Source organism: Buteo buteo, chromosome Z (genome assembly GCF_964188355.1).
Source record: "Buteo buteo chromosome Z, bButBut1.hap1.1, whole genome shotgun sequence".
Taxonomy (NCBI): domain Eukaryota; kingdom Metazoa; phylum Chordata; class Aves; order Accipitriformes; family Accipitridae; genus Buteo; species Buteo buteo.
In genome coordinates, this window is record NC_134204.1 from 51,443,787 (window position 1) to 51,456,766 (window position 12,980).

The 12,980-nt window shown below is 35.5% G+C and overlaps 1 protein-coding gene across 1 annotated transcript in view; it reads right to left on the minus strand.

Moving 5' to 3' along the window:
* Window positions 1-439: 439 nt before the first annotated feature.
* The window catches only part of CHSY3 (chondroitin sulfate synthase 3), a 173,449-nt gene continuing 160,908 nt past the window's right edge, over window positions 440-12,980 (minus strand). The window contains exon 3 of the mRNA XM_075019831.1: window positions 440-4,455. Coding sequence (XP_074875932.1) covers window positions 2,890-4,455 — 1,566 coding nt within the window. The 3' untranslated portion in view covers window positions 440-2,889. The remainder of the gene's footprint in view (window positions 4,456-12,980) is intronic.

Sequence of the window (12,980 nt, forward strand, 5' to 3'; positions counted from 1 at the left end):
GATGTGTTTCCTTCACCCAGAAGATGCAAATGCTCTGTTAAATCGAGTACTGTGAATGGGAAAATGCCAGGATGGGGGTGGTGTGGGGATTTCTGAGGTTTCTCTGTGGTGATTGCTGAGATTTAACAAAGGCAGTGTCTGAAAAGCCAAAGTGCAAGCAGTTCGCAACCCACTTCCCAGCAATGGAACCAGGGAACCTCTTCCCAGGGTAAGGAGGTTTTGGGAAAAATTGGTCCTTATGTTCCTATGAATTCATTAGTTACGCATTTACAAAGGGACATCATACACATAGAAATTCCATTTTACAATCAGGGTTATGATTCAGACTAGACAAAAGCAAACAGTTGATTAGCACAGACATTCCCATCTTAATCTATACATCCATAACATTACTCTAACACTTTTGTGCTTTTTTTTTTTTCTTTTAATATGATCTCCTTAGAAGGCATATTATTCCTTAAACAAACTAACACAAGTTCTCAAGTTATCTCAGGATAGTTATTTCAAAAGACAATGCAATATTTTATAATAAACATTTATAATCATAATCAGATTTTTAACAAAGTAATTCATCATATAAATAAATGAATCAGACACTAAATAAATATTTGTACTGGTAAATACTAGCATTTTGCTTATATCATGTAGGACCTGATCCTGCAAGCCCTCTGTATACATCTTTATCCCCACTGAATGACTGGTTTAATTTCTTGTTCTAAACTACTATTTTACTTTGAGCTGAGCAAATACTTTCTGGCCACTAAGGAAAGTAATTGAAACAAGCACTGGAATACATTCCAGCAGACAATTATTTCCTTAGATGTCTTTGTAAATCATTATTTTTTTCCTGTTTATGAAATCATCACAAACATTTATCAACAGGCATTCAGTTTTTGATATTTACAGTCTGAGTTGCATCAGTTAGACAAGATTGATCAAGTAAATTGTATGTTCCTTGTTCTTGGCTCTCTTATTGAACAAAGCATGATCTTTGCACTCAATTTAAAGAGCAGTTTCCAAGAACTATTTCAAAAGTAATAGGGAATTTTACTCTCTCCAGACATTTGAGCTAACAATACTGGGCTAGGAAGGCAAGTGCCTCAAGAAGAATAACAAGCCAGGAGCTCTCCTTGGGGAGGGCAGACAAGCACAAATTACCTTCTATCTGTTCTCATCTACCACAATTAATACCTTCTCCAAGGCAATGGGGATGGCCTTTTTTAAAGCATACAAAAAGCTATGACCAGCCCTTCAGTTCTGAGTTTATTCACTCCTTTTCAGGGATTCCTTTTTCCTTGCACAGTAAATCCTGAACAGAGATGTACCAGTGAATTCCAATCTCTTAGTTGTTTTTTGAAAGGAAACACAGAAGGAGTCAGTTACACCTGAAAAACTTACAAACTTAAATTCAATAATTGCTTACTTTTTCCTGCCCAGCTCTATTTCAGATATAGTCTGAAATCAAGGGTACTGAGGTTATTAGATGTACCCACTGCATTCATTTAAGTTTGGTTGAATTCTGATGGTTTCTTGGATGCCTTTGAGTGCTTAGCACAGCATAACATGAAATGTTCCAAGCATGTGGTAAAAATAACAATGATTGTAACAAATGGCTGCCTGAACTGAAAAGAGGAACATATTTTGAAATGACTCTGTCTCTATATCTATCTATATATAGGGATACACACACCCACACACACCCTATATAAACATTTCTCTAAAATACCAAAATTGATTTTATTATTTCTTATGTTGGTATCATTTTAAATACTTTACTCCATAAATCCACAATATGACAACTTCAGGCTGTCCAGAGAGATAAATCTTAACACAGTCTTATAACCTCCACTAATATAAATATATTGGCAAGGAACTTTGACCAGCAATAGTAAATTTTGTAACTTAAATAATTATGCTACAATTATTTTATTTTTAATAACAAATTGCTACTGAGTACCAATATTCATGGAAAATGTAAAAGAAAAGATATAGCTTTAAGTTCTAATGCTGTATCAAGTGCGGCTTTATGAAAGGAATGTAAAAGAAAATTATGTATTAAGATGCTCATTCTAAAAAGAGAAACAGCAACTTACAGTATGTGTTTCAAAAAAAGAATATTGTATGCCTGCACTTTATCGTAAATGACCATGTTAAGTCATAGTTTCTTCTTGCCTGCAAATGAAGGATGTTGGTTCACAAATCTTCTAAACTGTACATAAGCATTTGATTAAATTCTGTTCCTTTTGAAATTAAAGTTCATTTACACTTAGAGTGAACAACAATGAGAAGTTTGTTATTATAATAAGACATTTAAGGACCTTGGTAGCCAGTACCAGTTGTATTTGCAAGTAGCTCCTCAGGTTTTCTTTTTTTTTTTTAAAAATAAAGGTACAATCATAGTTATTCATTTACTTTAAAAATTCTAAAGATGACGAAAAGTAGCGTTTATACATATAAGTCCTCATATAAATTATAAAACTCAAGTTTATCTTATAGAGTTCCATCCCCAGAAGAAGCATAAAGCACTTTTGTGGTACCTTCATCAGTAAATATTTGTATCGCACCAAATCTGAGAAATGCAACAAAGATGATACTGCATCCCAAAGCCAAGAGAACATTCTTCTGATGCAGTCTATTGTGATGGATATGCTCCATGGGATCATATGATTGCCATGACTTGACTGAATTTCAAATAAAGGAAATATGAAGGAATTCACCTCACCAGTTCAGTAGGTATAAGAAACATCAGCGAACAGCAGACTCATCCCATTTGAGGTCAAAGGTCTTTGGAAGACAACGAGGAGGGAGTTTAAAACTATGACAGCAAAATCAAATAATAACAACGAGAATGAGGTAAACTCCCCTAAAAAGGCCAAATAGGCTGAGATGTCAGGAGAGAGTTAGATTGTACCTGACCCCCAAATGTTTCTGTAGCCAGAGTTCAGCGAGCTGCATGGTGGAGGCAAACGTACTTGCTTTGGACCCTAAGCACATTTTATATTGTTTCGGATCCAAATTGGGGTCACACTGAACTGGATGAAAAATATGGACGACTCCTACTTCCTGACTTCTGAAAGCCTTCAAGCCAGATGTTATCACTTTAGTAAAGAGGTCTACATCCTCAAGTCCCCAGCCTTGAATTGAGGTATCAAATCCACCAGCAGTAAGTAGATCACTTTTGTAAATACAGGTAATTCCAAATCCATACTCCCTCCAAAATCCAGTTCTTTTTGTGAAAACAAAACTATTGTCAGCTGGAGGGTTGCCTCCATATATTACTTTTGGATCATATTGGCTAAAGATGATAGGGTAGTAAACCTGTTCTCCCTGAATAGTGTTCTCTCTGCACCGCTGGAGGAAGTCTGGTGTGAATACCAGATCAACATCACAGAACAGCAGCAAAGTGCCATTGTCAAATCGAGATGAGGCCATTTCAAGACCTAAACCTCTAGAAAACTTTCCTGCCATTGGAATCAGGGTCATATCTGCCTTAGGATACTTAATGCTGTATTCTTTCATTAGTTCTATGTGCCTACTGGAGTCTTGGCCTGACTCAGAACTGAAGAGAATTATTGCCAACTTTACATTCTGCTTGGGAATCAGACAAGTCTTCTCAAAGTTACCCATAAATCTTGAGAAAATGTCAAATCTTCCTGTGAGAGGGACAAGAATATGTATTTTCTTGTCACTGCGTCCCACAATGTCTTTGGTGCCTTGGAACGATGAGGAAAAAATCTTCAAAGAATTTGAAAGAAAAGAGAAAGATTGAGTGTCAGTGTTGGTATCCTCCAGCAAGCTTCTTACATCCAGCTCCTCTGCTTCTTTGAAAAAAGGTTTGCTAAACAACTGCTGAAGGTAAGCGTGGCGTCTCACCGGAACCGTAACTTTCCTTCCTTTGTGCCTTTTGTACAACAGCAGTAAATCCAGGATGTACTCCACTCCATGCAGAGGGTCCACCCTGCGGTAGCCATACTGTATTTCCTTGAAATCAATAAGCCTTCCTCTAGACCTGGAGTTCTCATTTATCATTTCCATGACTTGCATCACAGTGTCATCCAGTGCAGCCCGCAGGATGCTGCTCAGGCTCTGCCGGGGTGGCTGGTTCTCCACCATTGAGTAAAGAAATTTTCCTGTCAGGAACTCCCACTCAATGACTTCATCCCTTTCACGTGGCTGGAAATGATTGAAAGATGGCATCACTCCCAATTGCTGATCTTCCTTATTTACTTCACTGTTACTGAGCTTGCTCATCAGGGCACTTTCTCTATGGAGCTGGATGGTCCGATAGCGCAGTTCGGAAATTTTGCGACTCAGTATGTAATTGTGCAGCCTGTATTGGTAGGCTGGTCTTTTGTTTGGATGAAGTGTTATGGCTGTGTGAATCTTGCTGTTGTGAAGATCTTGAATGTAACCCTTGCGGTTGTGTTCATAGTTTTCATGGAACAATTGCTGCATCTAGAAAGAAAGAGAGAGAAAAAAAGGGAAGACTAAGTGGAAGTGCTTCTACCCACAAAAGGAGCCACATTGGTACTGTGGTTCATTACCAATTCTTACAGATCATGGCTATTTTTAGGCACAGAACTTTAAAGTATTCAGTATGAATTATTTACACTGTTTTGGTCTCAGTCTAAGTACTGTCCCCAGTAAGCAAATATTGTCCTCTAACTAAACAGAAAGGCAGATATGTTGGGTTTATCTTTACTTCATCTAACTGAAAAACTAAATGAAACACTTAACCAAAGGTCTGTAGGTAATATTTCCAAGTTCCCAGGTGCAGGCTGAATGCTGCTATGCATGAAACACTAAGTCTTCACCTACATCTAAACCTTTATTAGCACAGATCTTTACTGAAAGGTTACCAACACTGGTGATGTTTTTCAAGAGGATCCTGGATTTATGTCTATGCAGCACAAAGCTGCTTGTATTTTCTATGGACATATGCAAATAGTTTGTGCTACTTAACATTCAAAAACTGAATGGACATAATTTCAACAAAACTATTTTTTTCCTCATGTGGACAAAGAATTCAATGATTTAAATATAGCCATTGGAATATGTGCGTTGGCAGGGATACATGTAATAGAATACATCAATTAAGCTATAGATCATGCTAGTAACTCACCCTGAGTAATTTCCAATGTATTTCTGTAGCAAGAAAAGGTATTCTACTTCTGTCAAATCAGTAATTGTAATATCTTCTAAATAGTGAAGAGATACATTTTATGGCTGAAGCCCAGGTCTAGCATTTAAAGTATCTGGCCTTGATACCTTTCTGTGCTAACAGCTAAATTATGAGCAAATCATAAAACTTTCTCTGACTCAGTTTTCTCCCTAAAAGAAAACTTAGCTCATTATTAATTTAATGTGATGAGTATTTATTCTTAAATGGGAAAGAATATGGAGGAGTAAAATATTAACATCATAAATACATTTAAGACCCACTGCTCTTTGCTAAGCTAACACCTACTAACTCCAGAGAAACAGAATTATTTCCCATGAGTAGCAGATAAAGAAGAGGCTGCTTTTTTCATCTGCAGACTGGTCTGTAATTAATACATAAGGAAAATATGCTAATTACAAAACGTTCAAGGATGTGTTGTAAGCTTGAGCTATAACCAGATTTTGAGATGAGTATTGAAGTTTATCTTTTACACAATGAGGAAATCAAGAGAGGTGAGGTCTGATGACACAATGTCTCAAACTCAAAACATTTAGCTCATTTTACTGCAATTCTTTTCACAACAGAGGTTTTGCTACCGGAAGTAATATTAAGCATAGGGCAATAAATGTAAAACAACTCCTAACAGAGCTAAGAACCACAACAACTATTGAAAATCCATTAGCATGTACAAGAAATACACATTGCCATATTTAGAAAAACAGAATTTTAATACAAAATTTCAAGAATGTCCCTCCCGCTCCATTCAGATCCCAAATGACTCTGCTTGAGCAAACATAGCTACTACCATCAGTCAGGTCAGCATTTTTGAGGCTACAGTCATATAACATGGAGAAAAGCAACAGCCTAATTCTGAGAACTACCTTAAGCTATCTTAAATTGGCCTTTAATAAAACAGATATGTCCGTTATATTAAAGCGAGGGTGAGCATGAAAAAACATACATTGTTACAAAATGACTCACATACTCCTTATTCACAGAACTCCTACCTAAAGCTGTCAGAGCACATTTGTTCTGTCTTTGGAGGTGGGTATTCTGCTTGTCTTATGGTACCTGAATTTTCACAGTAAGTTTTATTTAAAGTAGTATAATGTATTTTATCCAAAAGATTCTTAACAGATGACAAACTATTGCTGTAAAACTAAATGGTGTCCTCTTATTGTGCAAATTCTTCTGTAACCCTTGACTTATTACAAGCTCAGCTTCACAGCAGATTCATTAGCAGTACTCATTTAACAGGAATATTCTATTAACATAAATACTGCATTTTTATTACATTCCAACTTCAGATGCCTTAGTTTATTAGATATGCTCCACCGAAATCATAGTGAGAGGATGTACTCCATTATACTAATGATTTTGCTTTTGATAATCAACAACAGATTAACAGCAGCAATGAAAAAAAATTTGAATCAACTCAGTAATACAATATTATCACACATATACAGAACTGTACTAACCCATTTTAAATGATGTTACTGAACACTTTTAATAGATCTCAACACAGAGAAAACAGTTCAGAACAAATACAACACTGAAATCATAAAATTTTCCTGAAGATAGCAGGTTTTAATCTTGGTGCCACACTAAAATTTGTTTTTGATACTGCAGGACAAAAATGTCTTTTTACAACTGAAATTATTAACATCTGGATGAAAGCAATTCAATGTGTTCCTAACTTTGCTTTGAAATTTCTAAGCAAGGTAGTCAAGCTTAGGAGGGAAAGATGATTAAGTTTCCTGGAGAATGGATCTGTTCAAGGGCCTGAATTGGTCAATACAGTCATAAGTGATCTGGAAAAGGATATAAATTGAATATAAATTAAAATTATTCTGCATGGCAAAAGTAAACCTGCTTGCAAAAGTTCTTGTGATTTTGAATGGCTAGGTAATAAAATGGCAGATTAAATTCTGTGTAGATAGATGCAAAACACATGTGAAGAAGGCAATCCTAATATACCTTAAGAATGTCAGATTGTGTGCAAGCTGTTAGCGCTCTGGAAAGAGAACCTAGTCACACAGTAGGCAATTTTATGCAAATGTCACGTTGATGTTCAGTAGTGATGAAAGGAAAAGCAAACAGCATGAGGACAAGTCTCGAGTGAGTGAGAAACATCATTATATGGTTGTGGCCATAGTGCACCTGAATCTTGAAGGCTGTGGGCAGGTACCTTGTCAATATCATGATGTCCTATCTGAAAACAATAAAATATGAGTAGAAAGGTACTAACCAAGGCCACCAGATGATTGCACTTGTGGATCATTAGATGAATAGATGACTAAGGCAAAAGGGAGTAATCCAAAGAGGGCCAACCCCGAGATCTATAAAGTCAGTAGCACCATAAGGGAAATGGATAGGAATATTGACTGTCTCTTCTCACATAAAGAACTATGACATATACAATGATGCTCCCAAGAATCAAAAACAAAAAAGGAAATACATAGCTCAACCACAGAATTTACTGGCACAGTAAGCTGCTGATGGTAAAATTTTGCATGGCTTCAAAGAGTGAGCCAACAGCTTAGTGGGAAGCTTCAGTCATTGTTATGTTAAACATAAAGGTACACTTTCTCCACAATATTGCTGTACTGCAGGCTCCTGGAGCCACAGCTGAGGCTATATCACAATGTCTTTATTGCCTTACACCCCCGCCTCGGTTTCTTCTACTGGCTACTGCAGAGAGAGGATATTTTGTCAAATGAAAATTTAGTCTGACATAACACTTTACGTTCACTAAAAGCAGTGAATAAGAGAAGTTGTCTTCAATTCAATATAATACATGGAGGCACAACATTTTATTTTTTCATACTGCATGACTCTGTTACTTTCCTGAAAAGTTTGCTGTCTTCTGAACAATTCTTACAGCACAACTAACACAAGAGTTGGCAAGGACTCCTGCTTGCCTCTTTTCACGCCAGCTGAAACTAGAAGTTGGCAAGAAATGTGAATAATCTAATTGTGCTCTGAGGAACTCTGAACTGCAAGCAGGAATAAAAAAAAATGAGAAGAAACAAATTAGAATAAAGGCAATGCTTTATTATCGTGGCAGAGAAATACAATAGCTAATATGTAAGTACAATGTAATTTGCATTGCAAGCTCTGAAATCATTGTAATCTCTGTGATTTACTGAAGTAATAAAAAAGGAAAGTTATTATGTATACACAAAAGCCCAAACCAACCTACTTTATTATTGCAAGACTATCACATATTAAAAGATTGAATGCAAATGGTGTTTTTTAAATTAACACGATTTTTCTATGAGCATTGTTTAAGAACAATTTCTCTCATTTAACAGAGAAGACATGGAACTTAATCCTTCATCCAGTCCAGCTCTTCCTAAATCTACAGTAGTACTAAACTGTTGACCATTTTATCTAAACTGGACTTTTAATAAATTTAGAAATAAGATGAACAGGAACTATTCCTGGTCTTTCTTCACCCTGCTCTTTAGTGTTTAGCTCTCCTAAAGATGAAGATTTATTCATATTCATTTCCAGTGACTTCAAGGGGCATTTCATCCATATGAAGAACACACGTAAAATCTGCTGTGTTTGAGATGATACTGTTTGGCTGAACAGCAATGAGCTGAGTACCTTAATTGAAGGATGAATTAAAAATTTAAAAATTTCAGGTAACTACAGGCACATTAGGATATTCTCAATAATGTGTACTATAATAAAATGCAACACTAACCTAAGGGTGATCATAAGTTTCTGGACAAGAAAACAGATTTCAGCAAGTCATTTTATATGGTGCTATGAGAAAAACTGTCAGCCTGGAGAAGATAAAGTTTAAGACTGGAATTATGAAATGCATGTGAACAGGATAACGGAGAAGCAATAGCCAGCTATGTTTAAATGGGGAACTCTCAGTTTGGAGGGAAGTCATCACAGAAGTTTCTGAGGAAAAATATCATACCTAGTGACACTGGCACAAAGTCTGGGACACTGCTCATGACACAAAGTCAAGGACATCATGAATAGACAAGAGGAGAAGACACTCCACAAGAAGAGCCAGTGAACTTGGAGAAGCAACAATGCAGAAATTCAGTTGTTATAATAATACAAAACACATAATCCTACACCCATGGATTTAAGAGGTAGGTGACTAAACATCTTAGAACAAAATGACTTTTTAAACTGGAGATAACTGACAAATAAGGGGAATATAAGAATATTAGCAGACAGTAAGGTGACATGGAGAGATTATGAAACATCAGTGTGAATCCTCCACAGAAAAGGAAAACAAGATTTTGTGTTCATCACTCAGAATATTTCTGCAAGACACAGCAGACAATTTCACACAATTCTGAACCTGCATCTTTATCAAATGCATGAGACCAATCAATGCAAAAGAGATTTGCCAGGACCAGAAGCTAACCTATGAGAAGAGGTTAATGTTATTTGGCTTGTTTAACCTTACAAAATGAAGGATAAGAATAATATTGTCTCTAAATACATTAAGTAAATAAGAGAGAGATAACGAAAGCAAACTAGCCTTAGGTTTACCTGGGCAGGAAGTTGAAGGAAAATTTCTAGCTGTGAGAAGAAGAATTTAGATCAGATTTTCAATACAAGTAATGCATGCAATTTAATCAGGTTTAAAAAACTAGATTGCTTGTGACTAGGGGAATCAATGACTTGAGAAGTCCATTCAGTTTTTCCTAATGATACTGTGTTTGGGTTTTAGTAAGAATTAATTACGTATTATTAATCAGCAACAGCCAAATTTCCTACAAACAGACATTACACTAAAAATACGTAACATCCTCTTTCTACTCACAGTCCTCAGCCAACAGTAGTTCTTTATGTTTCCACTTAGTGCAACACATAACAAACCAGCTTTATATCTGTAAAAATGATGACTGGTAATGTAATAGCTTTATAACACAACCATTTGTTTGTAGTTTATAAACCATCTAAGTAACAATTTTGTGAAGCATTTTGCTACAAAAACAGAACAATGATTCATGTTTCACTATCAAATTATTGTAAGGGATTAAAGCCTGCTGCTATCTGTATGTTATGCCCATCACTTTACTGTATGATGCACCCAGAAACAACAGGGAGAACTGGAGTGTGATTATAATCCATAAGTGATAGTAAAATGCCATGGATACAAGAGTTACATCTTGCTGCATATTGAAAGGCATATCCGCTAATTCTTCCTAGAGAAGTAAGTTTGAGCCAACACAGCCACAAAAGAAAGTACTGGATACTATTCTGTTTCACACATCATTAACAGACACATTAAGTACCTTAAGCACCAGAATCAACAGTCTTCCTGCTGTCATCATCCCCAGGATGAACAAAACTTGATGTATCAATGCCAGCTCTTGTATGTAGGTGTTAGTAAGCAGAAAAATTACAAGTGCACACCACAAGTTCAATTAATAATTTCTTCAGCATTAGGACTATTCACTTAATAGAAAGGGATCTAACTTCTTATTTGCAGATTAGCTAGGTATGATAAGTAGTGATCAAAATAAAAAAAGCTAATTTTTTTAGACTTTTTAAAAGTAGAACTGTGCATTGATTATTTATAACTCTTCTGCTGGCCCTCACCTTAATGAGATTAATAAATAAAGGTTCAGAGGGAACCCTTTTGGACCATTTTCCCCTCACCTCCTTTCTCATGTTAGTCAAGCCTCAGGTACTTTGTCTGGAAGTTCTCCCAGAAACAGGGATTCTGACTTTACTTCTGCAATAAAGGAAGATGTCCAGCATTTGATAGCCAGTACCCAGTTGGGAGATTTAACAGATTGCTGCCTTGGTTTTTGAGTAAACTGTTCCACCTCTGGGAGAAAGGAATGCTGACAGCTGTTCGCTACTTGTCAGTGAGCCCTAAAAAAAATTCAGATCTGGAAGAACTGTGCCAAAGGTGTTGACTTTGACTAACTGTTTTTTTCTTGTCTGAGCTTGCTGACAGTTAACGTTTATTCCCAATCAATTCTTTTTGGTTGGAGTTTTCCTAAAACCAAGATGTCCTTTTAATAGCTTTCTATACAGCTCAGAGAACTTGAAGCTGTGTAACATCCTACAGTAGTATCTATATAAATAATTCAGAAAATACAATTCTTTACATACTGAAATTCTATTTTCAGACTGTAAATGCTATGACAATTGTTCTAGGATCAACAAGTAGTACAGTAAAATGCTCTCATGCTGAACCCTTAAATGATTTGCTGTGATCAAAGTGAAGAAAATAAATTTTTATTCCAAATATTAAGACCTAGATTTCAGTGATTTCTCTTTTAGATGTACAGTAGGAGACAGCTGCAGAGCTGGTTAGCAAGCAGTATTTCACAAAGTTTAAGATATATTTCATAACTTTCATGCAGCATTTTAGAAACAATACTCTTTCAGCATTTGTATCAAGTCCTTAAAATATTTCATCACTAAAATAGCATGCTTAATTTCATTCTGATGGTCCACTAGTTACCTGTAATCTGTATCAACTACACTCTACAAGAAACACTTGCTTTTTTATGTACTTGCATTATTATTTACAGAATTCATATTATATTAAAAAAAATTACAAAATTTGATCACAGAAGTGATCCATAATCACTTACAGGAAAAGAAAAATTCATCTTCAGTGTAAGTCACTAAAAATTCCCAAAGGTTCACACACCACACTTCAGTAGAGCAATTAAAAATATTTCTACCTACAAAACGTACACTTTTTTAATATGCAGTTGAGAAAATGCTTAGTTGTTAACTTCAAGGAGCAAAAAAAGAGTAAAGATACTTTGCCAACATCTTACCCTTAAGCATAGACTGTTTCTGAAGGTATTTTACAACCACCACTGAGTCATAAAATTAAACCCCAAGTTTTTCTGTTAGCAAAAATAATAATAATTAAAGTTTTATTGTGAATATGGAATTATTTATTAAAATAAGTCAAAGTTACAATTAACTCTTTTTCATAATACATGTATTTTGAAATGTCTAAGTATTTTTACTTCTTAAACTGCCCTTTCTCACTGTGTGACAGATTTATCCACACACGGGCAAAAACATTAAAATCTGTTAAATTATTAGCCTCCAACACTTGCATCAGAAAAAAAATGGAGAAAGTCTTTAAAGGTCATGTATTTAGTCAGAAATATTGAATTCTATCCCTTGGATTACGGAAAAAAGATGAAATGGTGATTCAATGACCGATTATCCTTTCTGAATTGTTTCAGTGTCTCTTGTGAAATGAGCTAGTATATTTGTTTAATGATAAACTTTATTAAAACATGGAGTTGTGCATCTGTGTATCTGATCAAAGATCTGAACACTGTAATTATTCTTCTAAGTGCATTAATAGCACAAAAGCTGATTCCACATATAAAAATTATATAGAAACTGGAAACTTGATTTTTTTTTTTTGTGCTATAGGGGTAGTATCATGCTTGGAGTAGCAACACATCCCACTTTTCAGGATCAATCCAGAAGGAATTTTTACTGAACAATTTCCCTTTTGTTACATAGACAAAGATCATGGGCAAGTCCATTATTTTCATGACAAATTGGGTTTTTCAAGCTTCTGATTTTCTGATCCTGTGTTTTATTACAGAGGATTAGAGAACATTTTGTGACTTGTGACATATGGCATGGATGTCTTCTGGACCCTTGTGCATCAAGCAACTAATACATGTTTGCCTATAATCATTGCTAATATTCTACAATGAATGCATATTGTCTTTCCATTCTCATGTTCCCAGCAGTGCTCCTATATTTATATTCAGCTCATCCCAACAGACCTCCCTCCCACAAAAAAACCTTCCAAAGAAACCATCCAAATCTTGACAGT